Source organism: Panthera leo, chromosome C1, assembly GCF_018350215.1.
Source record: "Panthera leo isolate Ple1 chromosome C1, P.leo_Ple1_pat1.1, whole genome shotgun sequence".
In the NCBI taxonomy this organism is placed as follows: domain Eukaryota; kingdom Metazoa; phylum Chordata; class Mammalia; order Carnivora; family Felidae; genus Panthera; species Panthera leo.
Genome location: NC_056686.1, coordinates 96,737,292 through 96,759,765, shown reverse-complemented (window position 1 = coordinate 96,759,765; position 22,474 = coordinate 96,737,292). Strand labels below are relative to the sequence as shown.

At 40.1% G+C, this 22,474-nt stretch overlaps 1 protein-coding gene across 4 annotated transcripts in view; it reads left to right on the top strand.

Annotated features, from left to right (window-relative positions):
• Positions 1-22,474, top strand: part of PTPN22 (protein tyrosine phosphatase non-receptor type 22) — a 59,040-nt gene that overhangs the window by 1,610 nt on the left and 34,956 nt on the right. For 3 of the 4 annotated variants that reach the window (XM_042953481.1, XM_042953483.1, XM_042953484.1), the window contains exons 2-11: positions 11,111-11,219; positions 11,485-11,561; positions 11,720-11,815; positions 12,247-12,285; positions 14,079-14,150; positions 14,267-14,326; positions 15,390-15,532; positions 16,042-16,108; positions 17,145-17,222; positions 19,794-19,880. In XM_042953481.1, coding sequence (XP_042809415.1) covers positions 11,111-11,219; positions 11,485-11,561; positions 11,720-11,815; positions 12,247-12,285; positions 14,079-14,150; positions 14,267-14,326; positions 15,390-15,532; positions 16,042-16,108; positions 17,145-17,222; positions 19,794-19,880 — 828 coding nt within the window. The remainder of the gene's footprint in view (positions 1-11,110; positions 11,220-11,484; positions 11,562-11,719; positions 11,816-12,246; positions 12,286-14,078; positions 14,151-14,266; positions 14,327-15,389; positions 15,533-16,041; positions 16,109-17,144; positions 17,223-19,793; positions 19,881-22,474) is intronic. The other variant, XM_042953482.1, reaches the window with a different exon arrangement.

Sequence of the window (22,474 nt, the reverse complement as noted above, 5' to 3'; positions counted from 1 at the left end):
TGATAATTAAATGCGCTCCTTCATTCCGTAATATGTAGTGAGCACCCACCGTGTATCAAGTTCAGTTCTAGGCACTGAGGGTATAGCCGTGAACAAGACAAAGCCTCTGTGCTCATGGAGCTAACATTCTGGTTCTGGAGGGCAGATGTGAAAACACTCTGTAAAGTTTGGAGTGATTAGATATCATGACAGTGATTCTATGTTATGACAGAAGCCCCTGTGTCAACTCAACTTGGATAATATTGTGGCATTGTGAAAAATGCGCTCTCGGTGCCACTGGCCAGGCAGTGTGAGTCCCTCTAAGTGGAGCCACCAGGGAGGGAGGTTAAGGGGGAGGTCCTGGCCTGTCTTTGTAATCTCCCACCAAGTTATAGCAGCCACCTCACCTCCTGTTTTCTCTGCCTCTAGCCTTGGCCCACCTTCAATCAATTTTCCATTCAACAGCCAAGTGATCTTCTAATAATACAAATCTGGTCATTTTTCCCTGCTTAAAAACACTGTATAGTTTGTATTTTTTTCCAGCTGTTTGAAATTGTAAAATATAAGACACATTTAGAAAATTACATAGAGCATGTGTCAGTATAATTATGAAGCAACCACCGCAGAGGTCAAGGAATGGAACATTTTCGGACCCCGGAAAACCTCTATATATGGCTTCTCCATCAGGTTCCTTACCGCCACCCCCACCCCCACCCCCATCCCCACCCCCACCCCACCCTGCCCTGACGAAGGAATAATCACTATCCTGACTTTTATATTAATCACTTCCTTGCTTTTCTAGCTCTTGGTTTTAAGGACCTTGTTTTTGGGTGGTGATTAAGTAGAACCTCACTGTTCACTGACTCATGTCCTCCAGTGGAAAAACAGAGTCTTGCCCTCAGCCCCACCTAAAGGTTCAGCTGAGATACCAGAGACATTCATTTTTGGGGGAGCTGGGTAGTGGTGAATGGGTTATTTGCTTGCTTGGACAAGGTAAATACTGTCTTTAAATTGAAGGACTTTTCATCTGGTCATTTCCCCCTTCCTACCTTAAGCCCCTTAATGTATTTTCCCAGGATTGGATGTTTTTGAGGTTGGATCCCTGATTCTGTGACCCAAGGCCACTGCTAGCCTAAATGGTGGTTCCTTTGTGGGAATTATCGAAAGTCATCTCTGGTTCCAGGTAGACAATCTGTGCCCCCTGCCCCCTGCCAGGTCAGTGGCTCGGATTTCGGTCCACACTTCCCCCTTGGCTGTGTATCTCTGGGCAGAGCACATAGCCTTGCTATGACAGCTGAAGACAACACCATGCTGTGTGAGTCTTTTCCTGAGCCAACACTAAATCCGATCACATTTCTGTAGTGGAAACTGCCAAGACCATTCCTATAAGGTTTTCATGCATTCATCCACGTGTTTACTGAGAGCTTACTATGTGCAAAGCATTATGCTAGATGCTGCACTATGCAACGCAGTGCTCCATGCTTTGGTGGGGTTTATCTCCTAAGACATCAGAGGATGTCTTAGAGAGGCAAACATTAAACAGCTGATTACTCTAGGAAATATTTAATTGTGATAATCTTGGTGGGGTGTCAAGGAAGCATCATATTCATTATCATATTTACTACTCATTAAAAAGAAAACATAACCCATGACATAGTTATGTTCTCTATGATGAGGAATGTCCTCTCAGAGGAGGAAACTGAGGCTCTGAGAGGTTAAGTGATTGGCCTAAGCTCACTCAGCTGTTCAGCCATAGACATGAAACTGAATCCAGATCTATCATTTCAGAGACTGGGAAATTAATCCTTGTGCAATAAGTGTCTTGCTTCAGCCAGTAACACCGAACCCCTCAAAGGATCTAGCCTGAGGGTAAGTCCCCAGTTAGTATAGTTTCTACACAGCAGAGACAGAAGTATGCAACCACACTACTGAAAATTTCTTTTTTTTTTAAATTCTTAATAATTCCTCTATATTTGTAAATGTTTATTTATTTCGAGAGGAGAGGATGAGAGAGAGAGAGAAAGAGAGAGGGGGCCAGCTGTGTGTGAGTGGGGGAGGGGGAGAGAGCGAGGGACAGAGAGAATCCCAAGCCAGCTCTGGCACTGTTAGCGGAGAGCTGGACTCAAGGCTCAATTCCATGAACCGTGAGATCATGACCTGAGCCAAAATCAAGAGTCAGACACTTAACCGACTGACCCACGTGTGCGCCCGTAAAAAATTTCTTAAGCATAATTAAAAAAAAAACCACCTTGTTGTTACTCTTATGAAACAATATTATTGCAAGTTAAAAGAAAATAAATTCACCATAGTACCAATATCCCAACAAATACAGTCTTTTTGGTATAGAAATCTTAGTTCTTATATACTTATATACACTTATATACTGCCTTTTACATTGTTGTCATTATAGCATAGATACAATTTTGTATTCTCATATTTTCACATAACGTTACACAAAAACTATCATGTTAATTAAAATCTATATTTACAGCTTCTGATGCAGCATGGTGTAATGGAAGCATAATACTCTGAATAATAGCTAATACTTCTATAGCTCTTAAAGAAATTGTTGTAAACACTTTTATGTATCACTTCATTTAAACCATTGAGGAAGGTACTGTTATTATTTCCATTTCATAGAGGAGGAAACTGAGACAGAGAGGTCAACTGACTTGCTGAGGGCCAGGTAGCTAGTAAGTGGTGGAACAGAGATTAAAGTTCAAGTGGCCTGCTCCACCATCTATATTTGTAACAACTGTGGAATCATATACACCTTAGTTTGAATTCAGGTTCTATCATTAGCTGTGTGACCTTGAACAAAGTCGTTAAAAAGTGGGAACAAATAAATAGTCACATTGCAGAATTGCTGTGAAGAAAATGGAGAAAATATATGAAATGCCTGACATGTAGTAGGCACCCAAGTAATTTAATTTTTTCATACACTGGACATTTAGATTATTTCTAATTTGTCATAATTATTATTATTATTATTTAATGTTTATTTACTTTTGAGACAGAGAGAGACAGAGCATGAACGGGGGAGGGTCAGAGAGAGAGAGGGAGACACAGAATCTGAAACAGGCTCCAGGCTCTGAGCTGTCAGCACAGAGCCCAACGCGGGGCTCGAACTCATGGACCGCGAGATCGTGACCTGAGCCGAAGTCGGACGCTTAACCGACTGAGCCACCCCGGCGCCCCTAATTTGTCATAATTATTGACATAACATGCACAAGTATGTTTGTCCATGTGATTTTCCCCTTCTTTTGGTTTATATCCTGGGCTAGATCCACAAAGGTGTCTACTGGGTCAAAGAGTATTAGCATCTAATTGGCTAAGTAAAGCCAAATGTATTTTTCAAAGAGCGCTTCTAATTTGCAAAGTCTGAATTTATCATCTTCTCTACCACCTTCCTAGTCTTAGTAACTATAAAAGAAGATAAATAAATCTTTTTGACTGCCTACTGTATGTTAGGCAATAAGTGGTTTACCATATATGATCTTAATCACTACAACAACCCCAAGAGGAAAATATTATCTTCATTTAACCCATAAAATGGCAAGGCCAGGATTGAAACCTGTGTGATTCCAAAACCTCTTAACCTGTACACTGCATCATAGCATGCTTTTTTTTCTTCTGATTTAATTAGTGTAAAATAAGACTTTGTTATGTTAATTTTCAGAGCCTCAAAAATATTCAGCATTCTTTTCATTTTCTTTCTTTCTTTTTAATTGAAGTATTGCGAACACACGGTGTTACATTAGTTTTAGGTGAACAATGTACTGATTCCACAGCTCCATACTCCACAGTTATTTTCAACCTGCATTTTCTCATACAACTTTTCTGTTCATCCACTTTCAACAATAGCTAACACACGGAACTGTGTTCCAGCTTCTGTGCTGATGTGTTTCACAAACAAAACCTCATTTACTTCCCGAAGAATCCTTTACAATGGCTAACAAAGTCCTGCGTGGACCAGCCCTCAAGTGCTTCTCCAGTTCTTACAGCATATTGAGTTTCTTGTCCTTGTCATGCTTCTTCTGCCACAGGGCCTTTGCACACATGCTGTTGCCTCTCCTTAAATATTCCCCCATATTCCTCTTTACCTAGTTAATTAACACTTCATAATTTTTCAGATCTCAATTTGGCGACCATTTCCTCAGAGAAGCCTCTCTTGACCTTCCCAATAGATCAAATACATAACACATTCTCATTAGCACCGTCATTTTTTTTAAGTTCCTTTTTTTGCCCCCAGCCTCATAGCATTTTTCATAGTTCAATTTGACATCTATTAGTGTGTTTATTCGATTAATGTCTGCTCTCCCATTAGACTGAAGCTCTACAAAGGCGAGGCTCACATTTGGTTCTGCTTGTCTTGGTGTCCTCAGTGACCGGCACCGGCACACATTTGGCAAGTAGTAGACCCTGAGGAACAGAGAGGTTAAACAACTTGCCTCAGGTCATGCCCTGCATTAAGTGGTGGAACTTGGATTTGAAATAAAGCTATCTAACTGTTGAGCCTGTGCTAGTAGCCCTTCCTCCGATCCCTGACTCTATTGCCCCCAATTTGTGCATTAGTCTTAACCTTTTAAACTTAAAAAAATGATAGACTATAACATATACACAGAAAAGTACTTTAAACACACATATGCAATTTAACAACTAGTGATAAAGCAGGCATCCATACGAGCTCCGCTCAAATAGAGAAACAGAACATTGCCTACACCTCAGAAATCCCTTGGGTGTCCTGGACCACATCTCCCTCACCCCCCACTGCCAACCCCTGCCAGAGTGGAGGTAGGTGTTGCCTTGAAATGGTGATGATTTGTATTTATTTTTTATCCCCTTCACCTATTTCGCCTATCCCCCTCCTCCCCTCTCCTCTGGCAACCACGAGTTTCTCTTTATATTTACGAGTCTGTTTCTCTTTTCGTTGCTGTTTGTTGTTTTGTCTTTTAAGATTCCACATCTAAGTGAAATCATATTTGCCTTTCTCTGTGGAATTATTTTCTTTGTTTTTCTGAGTAGCTTTAAGATAGATAGATAGATAGATAGATAGATATAGATATAGATATATAAACTGAACAGTAGGGATTAATTTTACCTGTTTTGGAACTCTATGTAATGAAATCATGTTATATGTATTTGGCTTTTTTAAAGGCCTTTTTTTCTTTCACTCTACATTATATTTATAAAATCCATCCATTTTGTTGGATGTAGCCAGGTCTTGATTTTTTTTTTCTAGTACTTTTCATGAATTCCATCAAGGTCGAATAAATGCAATTACCAAACTGTTGGGATCACAGAGTGCATTGAGCGAGGTCACGTACTCACATAAGAACTGCCTTGGATCACCACCATCCAGTGTCTTGGCTTTAGTTTTGCAAGTCTAAAAATTCAATTTTGTTACTATGCCCAGAGTTGATCATCAGGATTAGGCATACATAAGAAATCCACCAGAAACAAGATTGCCAATGTATTAATTTTTCAAGGAGACAAATCACTGTGAGAATAGAAGTTTGCATTGACTGACAGCATATCCTATAGTTTGGAGAAAAACTTATGTGAGAAGCCAACCATAATCAGAAAGTTGCCTGCTGAGCAGAATGATTTTGGTGGCCTCAGCTGTGATGGTGTGGTCTCCACCTCCTTGTCTGAACCCTCAGGAGTGGCCACCACTCTTTCCTGGACAATTCTAGGGACAACAGTGACAGTGTTGGGCATCTTACTGGTCTTTTAGGCTTAATGAGGACCATCCACTTCCATTAGCCCATTCTTTATCAGATAGATTACAGTTAATAGGCATTTCCTTTGGCCAGTTACTGCAACTGATTGTGGTTTTATGATATGTACACTCCAGCCATTGTATTAAATATGGGCCAAGGCTTGGTTATATGTATCACATGCTGGTCAATTTGCTGCATGTCTTTGTTTAAAACTCCTTTGATGTACCTTTCCTTTACTACATTGGAGGTAGTTGAAGCATCTTCATTTAGAAAGCATGTGTAAAGGGGCATCTGGGTGGCTCAGTCAGTTGATGTCTGACTCTTGATTTTGGTTCAGGTCATGATCTCACAGTTGGTGAGTTTGAGCCCCACATTGGGCTCTGTGCCGATAGCGTGGAGCCTGCTTGGGATTCTGTCTCCCTCTCTGTCTCTCCTCACCCCTCTTTCTCTCTCTCAAAAATAAACAAATAAACATTAAAAAAATACAACCAATAACATTTAACCTATCAGATGGATCTATACTTAAAACATTATAGTCCTAATGTTGGTCAGAGTTCAGAAATATGCATTGGTGTTGTAACCTTTCTGGAGGCAAAATTTGTATACCATATCTCGTATGTATTTGATAATATGGATCAAAAGCCTTTAAAGTGGGCAAATTCTGGGTGCACCTGGGTGGCTCAGTCGGCTAAGCATCCGGCTTCAGCTCAGGTCATGATCTTGAAGTTCGTGGGTTCAAGCCCCACATCAGGCTCTGTGCTGACAGCTTGGAGCCTGGAGCCTGCTTCAGATTCTGTGTCTCCTTCTCGCTCTGCCCCCCCTCCCACTCGCACTCTGTCTCTCTCTCTGTCTCTCAAAAATAATTAAACATTAAAAAAAATTTTAAGTGGGAAAATTCTTTGACCACTCCTGAGAATTCATCTGAAGGAAATAAGGAAAGATATTTTTATAGGTTTTGGCTACCTATAAAAATATTGTTTAGAACGATGGTTTAGGAAGATCAGAAGCAACTTAAAGGTGCAATAATATAAAGGAACAGGTTAAGTAATTTATATTACACTCCATAGTATGGAATACTCTGCCATCATTTAAAACGTATAACACAAATTCATAAGTAAAAAGAGCAAGTTGAAAACCCCCATATACAGTGTGATCCCATCTTTATTACACAGGTAGATAAAACATTGGAATGTAATATAAAATCTTAAGAATGATTAAGTCTGGGTAGAGCGGGATATTAGGTGATTTTTAGAATTTTTTTTTACTTCTCTGTATTCTAAAATTTCTTCAATGAATATGCCATTACTTTTTTATTTAAGAAATCTGTATTTAAAATTTTGCTTTAGTGTTTGATTCCATTTGAAACATAAAAAGAAAAAAAAGGGGGGGGGGTGAATTTTATGTCTCTTAGGGATAAGGTATATTTGCAGAAAAGGTAAATACTATATTCATCAAATACAAAGACGTATTTATTAACTATGAAGGATTCAATGAGTCCTAACAGAGAGAACATACCCAGTTCTAAAGGCCATGGCAATGTTGGTTTGGAATACACTAGAAGTCAGACTGATATAGTAGCAACTTCTGGAGACTGATCATAGACCAGAGAAGGCATGGATACATTAGAACTGAATATATCTACTTCTATATTTACTTGTATATAAATAAATACACTCATGAACATAGTCCCTCCTGTAGGAGCCAGTGCACAAACATGTGTTGAATTGAAATTGATGAGGATTTGGGGTGATGGGGGGTTCTTGGGGTCTGGAGCCGAAGTCAAGAAAGAATTCTTGAGATGTCTTTGGGGCAAAAAGGTGATTTTATTAAAGCATGGGGACAGGATCCGTGGGCAGAAAGAGCTGTGCTGGGGCTGTGAAGAATGACTGGTTTTACACTATGGAGCTGGGGGAGGTGAAGTCACAAGGGAAGCCTCCAGAAGGACTTTCATAAGCTAAAGAAGGACTTTCCTAAGACACCTGAGGCCTTGCTATTGTCAAGCTCAGGTTGTTTTCCCTCCACTAAGGCATTAACATTAGGACGGTAGGGGGTTCCTGCAGAAAAGTTCTGCTCTGTATTTGCCTCAAGTATTTGCCAATGGGCTGCAGGTTATAAGGACACTGAATTTTACCTGCCGTTTCCTCCTTGCCTTCGTTCCCCACATCACTATGGAGGGGAGGGTGATGTTGGGGCTCCGGGAAACAGTCTACAGTCTTCTGGAGATTAAGCTATTGACAAGATTGCCTTTTTCTTGTAATTTGCTAAGATATTTGTAAACTGGTGGAGACCCATGTCCTGTATGACTGGGACCTCTATCAGTTGGCCATTTGTCTTTCCTTTCCTTTGTCCTTGGGCAGCCAGGAGTGCCTGAGAAATATCACACATGTTCCACCTGGGGGGGGGGGGGGGTGCACTAGCTTGCACTTTGTCCTCAGCCCGCCCCCTGCTCCCTCATCAAAATGATTCATTTATGTGAAACAGCCTATCCCTTGAACACACTTATCAGCATTTTTTCACTTTTGTGCACATTAAGTTGAATTTTTTTTTTTTTTTTTTTTTTTTTTTGCTACTACTGATGTGGTTTTGGAGTGGTGGTAGGGGTCCAGAGCCGATGACCAAGAAAGAATTCTTGAGATGTCTTTGGTGCAAAAAAGTGATTTTATTAAAGCATGGGGACAGGGCCCATGGACAGAAAGAGCTACCCTGGGATTGTGAGGAGTGACTGATTATATACTTGGGAGTTGGGGGAGGTAAAGGCAAGGGGAAGTTTCCAAAGGTATTTTCATCTGCTAGGATCCCGGAGGCCTTGCTATTGTCAGGTTAAGATTGTTTCTCCCTCTAGCAAAGCATGCACATTAAGACGGTAGGAGGCTTCTAGAGAAATGTTCCACTGTGCCCGCCTCAAGTATTTGTCCATGGGCTGCTGGTAATAAGGAAATTTAATTTTATTCACCACTTCCTTCTGTCTTTGTTTCCCACATCACTACCACCAGAACAAATATATCGCATCACTTCTAATTTCTCTCAACTCTATATCCAGCCTCTCACTCCACATTTTCGGTTATTCCCAGGATTTTTCTTTTTTAATCACACTTTTTGTCATAGCCTCACATTTTAAGTATCTAAAGTTGATCTCCTTGGTTTACTCACCCCACTTTGGCTATTGCTTATCTGCCTGCTCACTTACCTAACTATTGGACAGCAGCCAAATCCCCACATGTTTGGCTGGCGAACTGGAGCGGATTGGAGGCTTGGAATAGATCATACTGACTTGTAGTTGTAGGCATTGGGGAACTACCTTGAGAGACAGCCCAACCTGATTCCCCCTCTCTCATCTAGCACAGCGGGGGGTGGTGGGGGGCAGATTTGATTTATCCGGCTCTGAAATGTAACTTATGCTATGTCTTCTATACCATGAGGAAGTCCTCCAAGGCAAAGATATTCTGGTCTTGTGCTTTCTTTTTCTTTTTCTTTTTCTTTCTGTTCTCTTTTGGGAGTGACCCTAATCCATTTATTAGTAATTAACTTACTAGTCAATGAGAAGTACCTGAAAATGGCTCTGTCCTGATTTCTACTTTTACAGCCAGGACCTCAGTTTTCCTGTCTTGAAAGGAAAAGGATAGTATAGACCATAAACCAAATGCACTTACTATAAGCTTATCAAGCTTACACAGAATCTCGTTGGTCATGCGTTTCAACCAATCAGGGCCCAGGAGGGATGCTGGCCCCATTTCTTGTTCTCTCAGCAACTTTCCCCCGATTTCTCTTGTTGGTACTGTGAATGCATATCCCAGCGTTGCGGTTGGCAGAGAAATGCCTTCTGCTTTTGACCAACCCTTTCTCCCTCAACTCCAACCCACCCCCATGGCCATACTTTCTCTTTTATACCCTTTTGCTGTCTACTCTCAAGGCTCCTCCTTTTCTGGTGAGGTGGATCAGTTCTTCCATCCTACTTCCGCTCTGTTTTGTTCTCTGTTGGGGGTTTCGAGCCCCTGGGTCTGGTAGGGAGAGTGGGGGAATTAAAAAAGGCCTTCACAGCGGTCTGAGCTCAAGGTAAGATATCTAAAAACAAAACAAAACAAAAAACAAACAAAAAACGACAAAACCCGACTTTCACACTTACCAAATTAGCCATTCCATAGGCATTTCCTATGTGATGTTTTGCTAAAAGAGCATGGTCTCCTTAAGTCATCCAGCAGGATGACTGCCGGAGGAGGAATGAGTGGGAAGAAAAAGTCATCCTGTTCCATTGTTGAAGGCGGCAATCAAAGGAGCGAAACTAGCACAGGCTGATGAACGCACGTGCGCATGTGTGCACGCAAATACACAATGTCTCACACACACAATCTTTATCTGTGACATTTCACCAAATTAACAGAGGCGCATCTTACCAAGAAAAGGGCTTTTTGCTTCTAGCATTCTCCCGAGAAAACATTCCACAAGCAGGCAAAACAAAACAAACAAGGAGAAACAGTGTAACAGGCACTGTCCATGCACGGGCTCAGTTCTGGAGATTTCGAAAAGGAGCAGTTCTGGGACTTGACATCTTTTCAGCAGCTCTGGAATCAGTGGCAGCCTGAAAGTGAGCATTCTTTAGTGGATAAGAGCAGAGACAGCTGAAAAAGTTGGTGTAACTTGAGTGGAAATTAAAAAAATTTTTTTTTTTTTTTTTTTTTTTTTTTTTGAGAGCTTGCACGTGTGGGGTGGAGGGGCAGAAGGAGAGGGAGAGAATCTTAAGCAGGCTCCCCGCTGGGTGTGGAGGGCTCTGCAGGGCTTGATCTCATGACTGTGAATTTAACTAAGGACATGCCACAGGCACATGGGAGGCTATAAAAGATTTCCACTCGGGGTGCCTGGGTGGCTCAGTCAGTTAAGCGTCCGACTCTTGATTTCAGCTCAGCTCATGATCTCACAGTCGTCGTTAAGATTGTTGTTTGTTTGAGGGGTCAGCTTGCAGTTTGGGTCATATATATATATATATAAAAAAAAAAGACTGCTTTTGAAATTTTGCTATATATATAGAGAGATTTTATTTGGCTTAAGCTCCATTTCTACTTAAAGTAGCCCTGTAGTAGCCGTAGAGAAGGTAAACTTTTAATATTTGACGTTTGTGTGGAGCATATAGTTTGTTTTCAAAAAGGCATTGGCTTTTAAAATATTCACTAGTTTCACCTCTAGGTTTTAGCTATTTGTGGCTCAGCTGCAGTTAAGTGTGATCTTTTCACTTCTCCAAACTGAAGTCTGCTGACCTTATGCTCAGGGGCTCTGTCCTGAATTGGACGTAGTTCTAGAAGATGCTACAAGGGCAAAAGCGGACTGTTTGGGCAAAAGAGAAGGAAAGGTCTCTACAGAGAGAGATTCTTACCTCTTTTCTCTAGGAAGATTTAATTTTTGGAATTTTATTACAGTGGCTGAAAAGACAATCCACTAAGTACAAGGCAGACAAAACCTATCCTACAACTGTGGCTGAGAGACCCAAGAATATCAAGAAAAACAGATACAAGGATATCTTGCCCTGTAAGTTTTTGTTTCTCCCTATAAATTTGTACCTTCTCCCAAATTCAGTCATTCCTAGTTTTACCCATTGCCTGCTGTTCCCAATCCTGGGACAATGCTTTGACAAATGAGTTTGTACTCTATACAACCACAAAAGAACATTCACTCACTCACTCACTCACTCATCAAACACTTTTGCACAGCCACTATTCACATGCTAGTTTCTGACTTACGGTAAGTCCTCTAAGTCCTTTTAGTTCTAATATGTCCATCTTTCGTATTATAGATGATCATAGCTTAGTAGAGCTGTCTCTGATAACCTCGGATGAAGATTCCAACTACATCAATGCCAACTTCATTAAGGTACACCCCATATTCTATAGTCTTCTAGGTACCTTAAAAGGGGTCGGGATACTAGACCATATTTCTTTAGGTACCTAAGAAAGAGGTGGAGGGGATTCTAAACAAGAAGAAAAGGATATTATCTGTAGTCATCCCATATAATTTCTGTTCCCCTTTAGGGAGTTTATGGACCCAAAGCTTATATAGCCACCCAGGGACCTTTGTCTACAACTCTCCTGGACTTCTGGAGGATGATTTGGGAATACAGTGTCCTGGTAAGGGCAGAAATGCTTTTGTTACTATATTCTCTAGTTTTTAGAGATGGAGGGGGGAGGGTATCAGGGTATGTGACTGAGGTTTCCTTTGTATTAAAATCAGTGCCTTTTTGGGTCAGTCGCTAAAATTTCAGTGTTCAGGCACATTTTTGTCAAAATCACAAAGTCACCTTTACTCAAGGAAATGAAAGTTCTCATCTTGACAGCCTCATTTGTTAACAAGAATTTACCGATTTGAATAGAGAAAAGGGAAGTAAGGACAGAAAGAAGGGTAGGAGCAATATTTTAAAATTTATCAAGATTTCTGTTTTCTTTTTTTGTTCAATAACAAGAAAAAAAAACCAGAAAAAACAATGACTCTGGGACCCGTGTGTTAACTGCTTTTTCTAACTGTATCAACGCTCAGGTTTCTATTTATTTCATCCCCTCAGATCATTGTTATGGCGTGCATGGAGTTTGAGATGGGGAAGGTGAGTTAAAGGAAAGAGAAGGGGGAAACTTGGTTGCAGAACTTGCCTTAAGTGTGCCTACATAAAAATTATTCTGGGATGCCTGCGTGGCTCAGTCAGTTAAGTGTCCGACTTCGGCTCAGGTCATGATCTCACGGTCTGTGAGTTTGAGCCCTGAGTCAGGCTCTGTGCTGACAGCTCAGAGCCTGGAACCTGCTTCAGATTCTGTGTCTCCCTCTCTCTCCGCCCCTCCCCCGCTTGCATTCTCTCTCAAAAAGAAATAAACATTAAAAAAAATTATTCTCATCTTGCTAGCTTTCAGTTTGGGAATGCCAAATGACTCTCAAGTATTTTTTATTTACCTCTAAGAACTCCTTTTGTCCATTTGCCCAGGCTCTATATTTTTAAGTAAAAAGAAGGTATGCTTTTAAAGTAACAATTCATCTTCCCATTTTTATTAATCAAGCATCTTAAATGGCAGTCAGCACTTCTAACCCTGTGCTGTCCAACAACATGACATCCACTAGCTGCATGTGGCTATCAAGCAGTTGAAACATAGCTAACGTACCCAAGGAACTATTTAATTTAATTTAACTTTATTTTATTATTTTAATGAGTTTAAATTTAAAAACTCAGTGTTCCAATTCAGTGATTGGAGAACTTTAAGCATGATTTGAACAACTTAGGTACGTGAATCTTTTTCACCTATAAATTTTATGAACTCTAAATGGAAATTAAATGTTCTGATGAAAATTTAGTGGATTAATTGAGATGTACTGTAAATATAAAATGCACACTGGGGTCTGAAGACTGAGATAAGAAATGTCAAATATCTAATATCTGTTTTATCCGGATTACATGTGTTTTGATCGGACTAAGATATATTATTAAAATCAATTTCATTTTTGATTTTTGAACGTGGCTATTAGAAAACTTAAAATTGAGTGTGTAGCTCACATCTTGTTTCCATTGGAGAGCACCTATCTTACCTACTGTTGACATTCACAGTTCAGTGAAAACCAAGGAATTTGGGGTTTCACTTTGCTCGTGCAGCTTTGTTTTAGTAGAGGTGATTTCTGTTAATCCTTTCGAAATAGAGCAGTCCCCTCCTTATTCGCGTGGGATATGCTCCAAGACCCCCAGTGAATGCCTGACACCAACAACAGTAACGAACTGTACACGCACCATATTTTTTCCTATACGTACATACCTATGGTGAAGTTTAACTTGTAAACTAGGCATGTTAGGAGATTAACAACAACAATAATAAAATAGGACAATTGAAGCAATGTACTATAAGTTGTGTGAATGTGGTCTCTTTCTTTCTCAACATATCTTATTGTACTGTACTCACCCTTCTTCTTCTGATGATGTGAGACGATCAGATGCTGACACAAAGGAAATGACGTAGGTGTTTGTGATGTAGGGTTAGGCTACTACAATACTTAGTATTGCCAACAATACGTCCCAGACGGTAGGTACCCGAAAGGCTGAAACTGGTAACTGTAACCATGGAAAGCAAAGCTGTGAAGGGGGGGGGGGGGGGGGACTACTGTACTGAAAATGCCAGATCCCTATTTCTACTTTTTCAGACTTCTAGGAAGTCTGTAATTTATATATCCTTTAGTGTTTTCCCCGTCCTTGGAGATTCCAGACCACCATGATGTTGGGGGCGAAGCCCAAGGGGGTAGGACATTGCTAACGTAAGGTGAAGGACACAGAACCTGTGTCTCTCTCATTGAGAGTGGGTTTTGTTACCTAGGAGAGACTAGAATATATGGAGGGAAATCATTACATTCTGTTTTGCGTAACAGAAAAAGTGTGAGCGCTACTGGACTGAGCCAGGAGAGCTACAACTGCAAGTTGGTCCTTTCTCCATATCCTGTGTAAGTATGATGGCTGCTTCCATTGTAGTTGAGCAAATGCTCCAGGATCTACTTTATAGAGACTAGTTTTTGAATATTAGTCTTTGAAGTAACTACTATTTTAATTTACTTCTTAGGAAGCTGAAAATAGAAAATCTGATTACATAATCAGGACTCTAAAAGCCAAGTTCAATAGTGTAAGTATAGAACAGGAGTGGTAAACTCAAGAGCCTACAGAGACAGAGGTAAAAACATGTATGTGGGGCACTTGGGGTGGCTCAGTGGGTTAAGCATCTGACTTTGCCTCAGGTCATGATCTCACAGCTGGTGTATTCAAGCCCCAAATGGGTCTCTGTGCTGACAGCTCAGAGCCTGGAGCCTGCTTTGGATTCTGTGTCTCCCTCTCTCTCTGCCCTTCCCCTGCTCATGCTCTGTCTCTCTCTATCTCTCAAAAATAAATAATCACTAAAAAAAAATAATAAATAAATTAAAAAAAACATATGAGGGGTGCCCGGGTGGCTTAGTCGGTTGAGCATCCGACTTCGGCCAGGGTCATGATCTCATGGTTCATGGGTTCAAGCCCCACATCGGGCTCTGTGCTGACAGCTCAGAGCCTGGAGCCTGCTTTGGATTCTGTGTCTCCCTCTCTTTCTGCCCCTCTCCTGCTCATGTTCTGTCTGTCTCTCTCAAAAATAAAATAAATATTTAAATAAATAAATACATACATACATACATACATACATACATACGTATGTGTCTCAGGCTGGGCATAAGACAATGGGGAGTAGTTGGGCCTTTGATGTATATGCAAAAGAGACCTTTGGTGTAATCTCTGCTCCCCAATCTATTACACACGATGGCACACATATAAACTGATAGTATCTGTAGGATGAATAGAGGCTGTGCAGTGAGTAGAGACTGGGAATTGAGAGCTCACGCTGCCCAGTCTCTCTAAGGCAAAGGGGTTTAATATATCAGCATGCCTGTGACCCACCTGAAATACACCAGTCGTAATATCTATCTCCTCTTGTGTGTGAGTGGGGCAGATAGGGACAGACCAATAGTCAGTGACCTGAAATCACTTTTAATTGTTCTCAGAAGGCATGTGGGCACCAGAGGCCTATAGGAAAGGAAGCAGCATAAATTGCCAACAGGACAGAGATGCTACTTAGGAGGTCAGAGTAATCTTGTGCTAGAATGAGGTGGGGTCCTAACGCTGAACCCTCCTTTTATTCTGGCTATTTTTTTTTTTTTTTATAGGAAACTCGAACTCTCTACCAGTTTCATTACAGGAATTGGCCAGACCATGATGTGCCTTCATCCATAGACCCTATTCTTGAGCTCATCTGGGATATGCGTTCTTACCAAGAGGATGACCATGTTCCCGTGTGCATTCATTGCAGGTATGATGCTGTTCTTTGAACTTTCTACCCAAAACCAACCAAATGTCATAGCCTGGCCAGGACTCCTGCTGAAACTGAAGGAAGACTGACTTTGTTGGAATTTAAGCTGGTACAGGCATGTAGGATATAGGCTCTTGATACTCGTCTCACTTTCTCCAGTTGATTAGAAAGGAATGAAGCTGAGACATGAAAGTGATAGGAAGAGAAAGGTCGGTAGCAGAAACAGACCATAATACAGTCAACCTGAGCATTAAAGTAGTATTTTCTGACAAGTTACTCGAGAACAGTGCCGCTCCAGACACCCTTGTGGGTGAGAAGTGGCCGAGGATCTGTCCCGAGGCTCAGTGTGTGCATGTGGCAACCAAGAGACGTGCTCTGGGAAATGGGCGGTTTAGAACGTTTTGTTGTCTCTCGGTTACTTCTTCCTCAATCTGCTGGTGAAATTTCCCAGCTACTGTCAACAATCCAGTCTCTGCAACTGTATGTGCCACTGTGATCTTTCCTTTCAGTGCCGGTTGTGGGAGGACTGGTGTTATCTGCGCTATCGATTATACCTGGATGTTGCTAAAAGACGGGGTGAGTTTCTCTCCACAGGCGCTTCCCGTTTGCCTACCCTGTTACATGCAGACTTAGGAATTGTTTGGTTCTTCCAAACACCTATTTCCATGACTCCTATTTTCTAGAATATTCACTTGAAGACTCACTTTGTCAGATGATTAAATCAGTCCCTAAGTTGGTGGTCCTCAAAGTGTGGTTCCCAGAGAAGCAGCATCAGCATCACTTGAGAACTTGTTAGAAATGCAAAATCTTGGGCCCTACCTTGGGTGAACGGAAGCAGAAACTGGAGGTGCGGGCCCAGCAAGCTCTCCAGGTGCTTCTGATGCTTCTGAAGCGTTTGAGAATCACAGCCCCAAATTACACAGTTACCCTTCCTTTATCCAAATGGCTGTAATGGATGGACTCAATCTATCCCAATCAAGCCTTGTGTTCCAATCTATAAATCATTTAAAAATTTTTTTAAAAATGTTTTGTTTATTTTTGAGAGAGAGAGAGAGAACGAGAACACGTGGAGGAGGGGCAGAGAGAGGGAGACACAGAATCCTAAGCAGTCTCCAGGCTCTGTCAGCACAGAGCCCGACGCGGGGCTCGAACTCACAAACTGTGAGATCATGACCTGAGCTGAAGTCAGTGCCTAATGGACTGAGCCACCTAGGTGCCCCTAGAAATCATTTTCTTAAAGTCTAATAATAGGAAGTGAGAAGTGTGAAATATGGGCTTTAAACCTATCTGCCAACTTCTTTTATTTCATAAAATTCTCATATTTGCTCACCTACCCAGTCTCCACCTTCATTATATGTTTAACTTCAGACATCTGGTCACCCCATGTGAAATCATTCTCAAGAGTTTCTTCAGTCTTTTCTGGGGAAAACACCAGGCTCTAAATCATGACACAAGTGAAGAGAAATCTCATTCATTTTAAAGACGCATTCTTTTTCTGATATGATCTTATGTTAGGACAACAGATGCCATGGGGGTAACAAGACCGTGAGAAATAATTTATTAACAAAGCTAGGAACAAAGGAATAAGATATTGTTTCTCTTTATTTGATAGATCATTCCTGAGAACTTCAGTGTTTTTAGTTTGATCCAGGAAATGCGAACACAAAGGCCTTCATTTGTTCAAACTCAGGTATGCAACTATTGTGAATGGATGGTAACGTGTCTGGGTCTTCCTACCTCTCTCGGTTTCATAGTAAGGCATCCCCGAATAGCTGATTTTTAGCTATAACACCAATTTGCTACTAAGTGCATGAGTCCATTTGCATTTCCTCAAACTCTGAATATATCAATATTTTTCCTACATCCCTGGCTTGGGTCAAATTCCTCTCATTCCTTGTATTCTACTGTCTGTGCAAAAAATGTGAAGAAACTCAGTAACTTTATGTTTCTTACAAGGGATGTTGAAAAAATTCAACAAGCTCTTTGACGTACTCAAGATATAATACCTGGGTCAGGTTAACTTGCTGGTTTGTAGTAGTGATTCATTTCTGAAACCAGAGAAAATCAGAGACTTGTAATTTCTACTTCAGGAAGTGGTAACAGAATCTGGGGAATGCATTTTATAGACTCATTTTTTGATTTAATTAAAAATAAAAATAAAATCAACCATAATCCTATCACCTAGAGGTAGCCACGATTATTGTTCTATAGTCTCTCCTGATCCTTATTGTGTGCAAACTTAAAAAACATAATTACAATCATACTATACATATGATTATATATATGTATCACAATATACATGTATTATATATACGGATCACATATATATGGATCACATATATATGATCACAATATTATATGCATCACAATACATTATATGTATATATGTATGTATGTACATATGTATATATGTATCACGATATTTTAATCCACCCCAAATTACTCATGCCCCTTCATTCCATTCAGATGCTCTTCCTCGGTTTTGTCCTCTCCTCTCCCACTCAAGCTCCGCCTCCTCGATGAAACATTCCCAGCACAGATCTCTCACTCTCTACGATGTTAATTTCACCCAGATTTCCACGCCAATCGTTTTACCCACATTTCTAAATAAATGGTCTCCATCTTTAAGATGGAGTTTGGCATTCCTCATTCCTTATTCACCAAGCGTTTACTGATATTTATTAAGCAACAGACACTTTCACACAATTTGTTACAACTAATTTTTGCTGCTTAAATAGCAAGACCTTCAAGTGTTTAAAGCACTTACAAAGTGAACTTGCACGTAGATTTGGAGGTAAAATAATTGACAGTGACAGTTTAGATATTTTCATCTAGCATTTGTGAATGGGAGGGAAAAAATGAAGAGCTATTATAATATAAGCCTTCTGTTTGGCCCACACAGGTTTTCCACTAATAGCTAGTGGAAAAAAACTTTTTTTTTTCATGTGTTGACTGTAGGTGTTTCTATATTCAGCTTGTAAGGGAAAAAGTTTCTGTGAAATGTAAGCATTGGCTGGTTTAGTGCTACCAGACTTCAAAGAAGGCTGATCCCTGTAAATGTATAAAGATTCCAGGAGGTTGCATCCTAGTTGTCTAATATCACACTGTGAAACTGCATCAAGAAATACAACCATACCCCATTTCAGAGAAAGTTCATTTTAGGCCTACTTGTAAGAGTCGGAAGACAGCCGAAACGATTTTAAGTTAGCCTTCCCATGCTGGCACTATCAACAACTAGCTGAACACATACCTCACCAGTTGTAGCTGCTTTTTCTGACACCACGCTAACCAGGAAATAACCACTGTAACCAGCTGGGTGCTTCCTGTCTGATTTTTCTCTGTTCTTAAAAAAATAGAAGAGTGTACCAATGGATGTGTTGGGTGATAGACTCTACTGCTCTCCTGCTAAAATTGTAATTGGCAAAGGTTGTGCTTTATTTGTACAGAGTTGTGTAAAGTGTCAGGGGAAACCCTGTTTAGGCTCTTTCAGATGAAAAGTAGATACAAAATCAAGTGCTTGATCAAGTATGGCGGCAGAAAACTCCCCACAAACCTTGTAATTGTGGTGGTCTCATTTTCTATGGTGAAATCCTTTTACAAGCACAAATTTCCAAACCCTTCAGTGCTCTACGTCGCTTCAGTATCTCTGCTAGGAGACCGTTTCAGCAGCTTGATCCGAGTGTACTAAACTAAGAGCCAGAAGATTCAAGTTCTAATTCAAGTCTGGACCTTACTTCTGAATGACCTTGCACAGTGTGAACAGGAATAACAGGCTACCTACTTTACAGATCAATTGTGAGGGTCAAGTTTGAGAATACATATTGAAGCCATCTATCTACCCATCAACCACAATTCTATCTAACTTTTTCTGGAAAAGATGAAGGTAACTGACAAAAAAAAAATGCATCCAGGATCCAATACAACTTTTAAAATGTAAGCAAGGAAAATAGAACTGGAGGGATGATGGTGGAGAGAAAGATAAGTGAGAAGGTGGAGTAGAACATAAAACATGCTGGAAGGCCCTTCCTTGTATATTTAGAGGTAGACGATCAAATATTTAGCTGCGTTTAGCAGCCTAAAAGCGCTTTGCAATCTGAAATGGGCCACACAAACATAAGGGCACTACAATTAAACTACTGTCGATGATCTTCAGATCTGCTACACTAAGATTTGACTGACGTGCATACTCCCAAACTCTGGTTCTGTATTTCACCAAGTTTTTTGTTTGTTTTCCCTTGTTCCGGTTTGTGATGCTCTGCAGGAACAGTATGAACTGGTCTACAAGGCTGTATTAGAACTATTTAAGAGACAGATGGATGTCATCAGGGGTAAAAAGTCAGGAACAGAGGTAAACATTAAACTTGATATTTTGTCTCTCTTTTTTTTTCATCTTTGATTTTGGTCAAGGGATCTCAGATCAGTTGTCGAACTTACCTAATGATCCACTGTCACAAGTAAATGGGACATGGGGTGCGTGGGGCTACGCTGCCGATCTCCTGTGGAGAAGGACAAATTAATTGAAGTACTCCAATGTAGAAAATGAATCTCTTGGTTCACCTATGGTATACGATTTTCAGCGAAATTTAGAAACCATAGGAGTGAGTGACAGGGCAAGTGTATATTCTCTTTCCACGTAAATAGCTGTGTGGCCAGTTAAAAGTGAGAGTGACAACCCTAAAGTGAATTCAGAGTTGAGTACTGATGTGAATTTTCAGGTTCTTCTAGCTGCGTTTTGATTGCGTATGCCTCATCAAATTTTGTGAATATTTTAGAGCATGTAGAGGATTTTCAACTGAAGGTCTTAGGTATAAAAACAATTATGATTTAACCAAATTCCAGTTAAGAAATATTGAGCATTCTAGGATATGCTATTTTGATCTCATCATGAAAATTGAGAAGTCAAGTACTTGTTCTATATAGTCACAAAGTATTAGGTTCTGAACAAACTTTAGGAAGACAAAATTACTGTTTTACCTTGCAAGGGTATATTTAGTTACATATACATATTAACTTAATTTTTAATATTAAAAATTTTTTTTCAACATTTATTTATTTTTGAGAGAGAGCGAGCGAGAGAGCACGTGTACACACAAGTGGGGGAGGGGCACAGAGAGAAGGAGACACAGAATCTGAAGCCAGCTCCAGGCTCTGAGCTGTTTGCATACAGCCTGATGTGGGGCTCAAACCCACGAACCGTGAGATCATGACTTGAGCCAAAGTTGGAAGCTTAACCAATTGAACCACCCAGACACCCCTGGATTCTTAATCTGAAAATATTCACTGAGGACCTACTGTTATCACAGTATTAAGAATACAAAGTATGTAAGACATGATTCTGATGGTAACTCCTGTCAGTTGAACGCTGAATCATGATGGGGAAAGGAAAGAAAGCCAGAAAAACTGTTGAGGCTTGAAATGGACTAAGTAGTCCTATTGTTAGTGTCAACTTCAAGGAAAAACAATGTGGTAGAAGGACATGGAAATAAGAATATAGTTTTGTTAGAAATTGCTACTTGTATCCTGTTTATGTCTACTTCATTGGCTAGTATTCCCAGGTTAAATGATAGAGGCGATTATGGACAACCGAATTTTAATGGCAAAGATTCTCATGTTTCACTATAAAGTGAGATGCTGACTTGGAGACATTTGTTTGTTTGTTTATACCTCTTAATCTATTTCACCCTTTCTGCCACAAGCCTCCCTTCTGGCAACCACCCAGTTTCTTCTCTATAGTTAAGAGTCTGTTTTTTGCTTATTTATTTTGCTTTTTAGATTCCCCATATCAGTGAAAGCATAAGGTATTTGTCTTTCTCTGTATGACTTATTTCACTTAGCATAATACTCTCTAGATCTGTCCATGTTGTTGCAAATGGCAAGATTTCATTCTTTTTTGTGGCTAATATTCCATTATATATATATAGTAATATATGTATTATTGCATGTAGCTGTCCAGTTTACACACACACACACACACACACACACACACACACACACACATATATCTCACTTCTTTATTCAGCTACGGATGAACACTTGGGCTGCTTCCATAATTTGGCTATTGTAAATAAAGCTGCCATAAACATAGGCATGCATATATCCCTACGAATTAGCGTTTTTATATTCTTTGGGTAAATACCCAGTAGTGTGATTACGCGATCAAATGGTAGTTCTATTTTTAATTTTTTAAGGAACCTTCATACTGTTTTCCATAGTGGCCACACCAATTTATATTCCCACCAACAATGCACAAGGGTTCCCTTTTTGCCACAACCTCTCCAACACATGTTGTTTCTTGTGTTTTTGATAGTAGCCATTCTGACAGGTGTGAGGTGACATCTCATTGTGGTTTTGATTTGCATCTCCCTGATGATTAGTGATGTTGAGCATCTTTCACGTGCCTGTTGACCATCTGCATGTCTTCTTTGGGAAAATGTGTATTCACGTCCTCTGCCCATTTTCTAATCTGATTTTTTTTTTTGGTATTGAGTGTATAAATTCTTTATATATTTTGGATATTAACCCCTTATGGATATATCATTTACAAATATCTTTTCCCATTCAGTAGGTTGACTTTTTATTTTGTTGATGATTTCCTTTGCTGTGCAAAAGCTTTTCATTTTAGTGTAGTCCCAGTAGTTTTATTTTTACTTTTGTTTCCCTTGCCTGAGGAGACAGATCCATAAATATTTTGCTAAGGCCGATGTCCAAGAGATTACTGTAAGAGATTACCTATGTTTTCTTTTAGGAGTTTTATGATTTCAAGACTCGCATTTAGGTCTTTAATCCATTTTTACTTTATTTTCTTATATGGTATAAGAGAGTGGTCCGGTTTAATTCTTTTGCATGTAGCTGTCCAGTTTTCCCAACACCATTTACTGCAAAGACTGTCATTCCCCATTGTATATTCTTTTCACCTTTGTCATGGATTAGTTGACTATATAA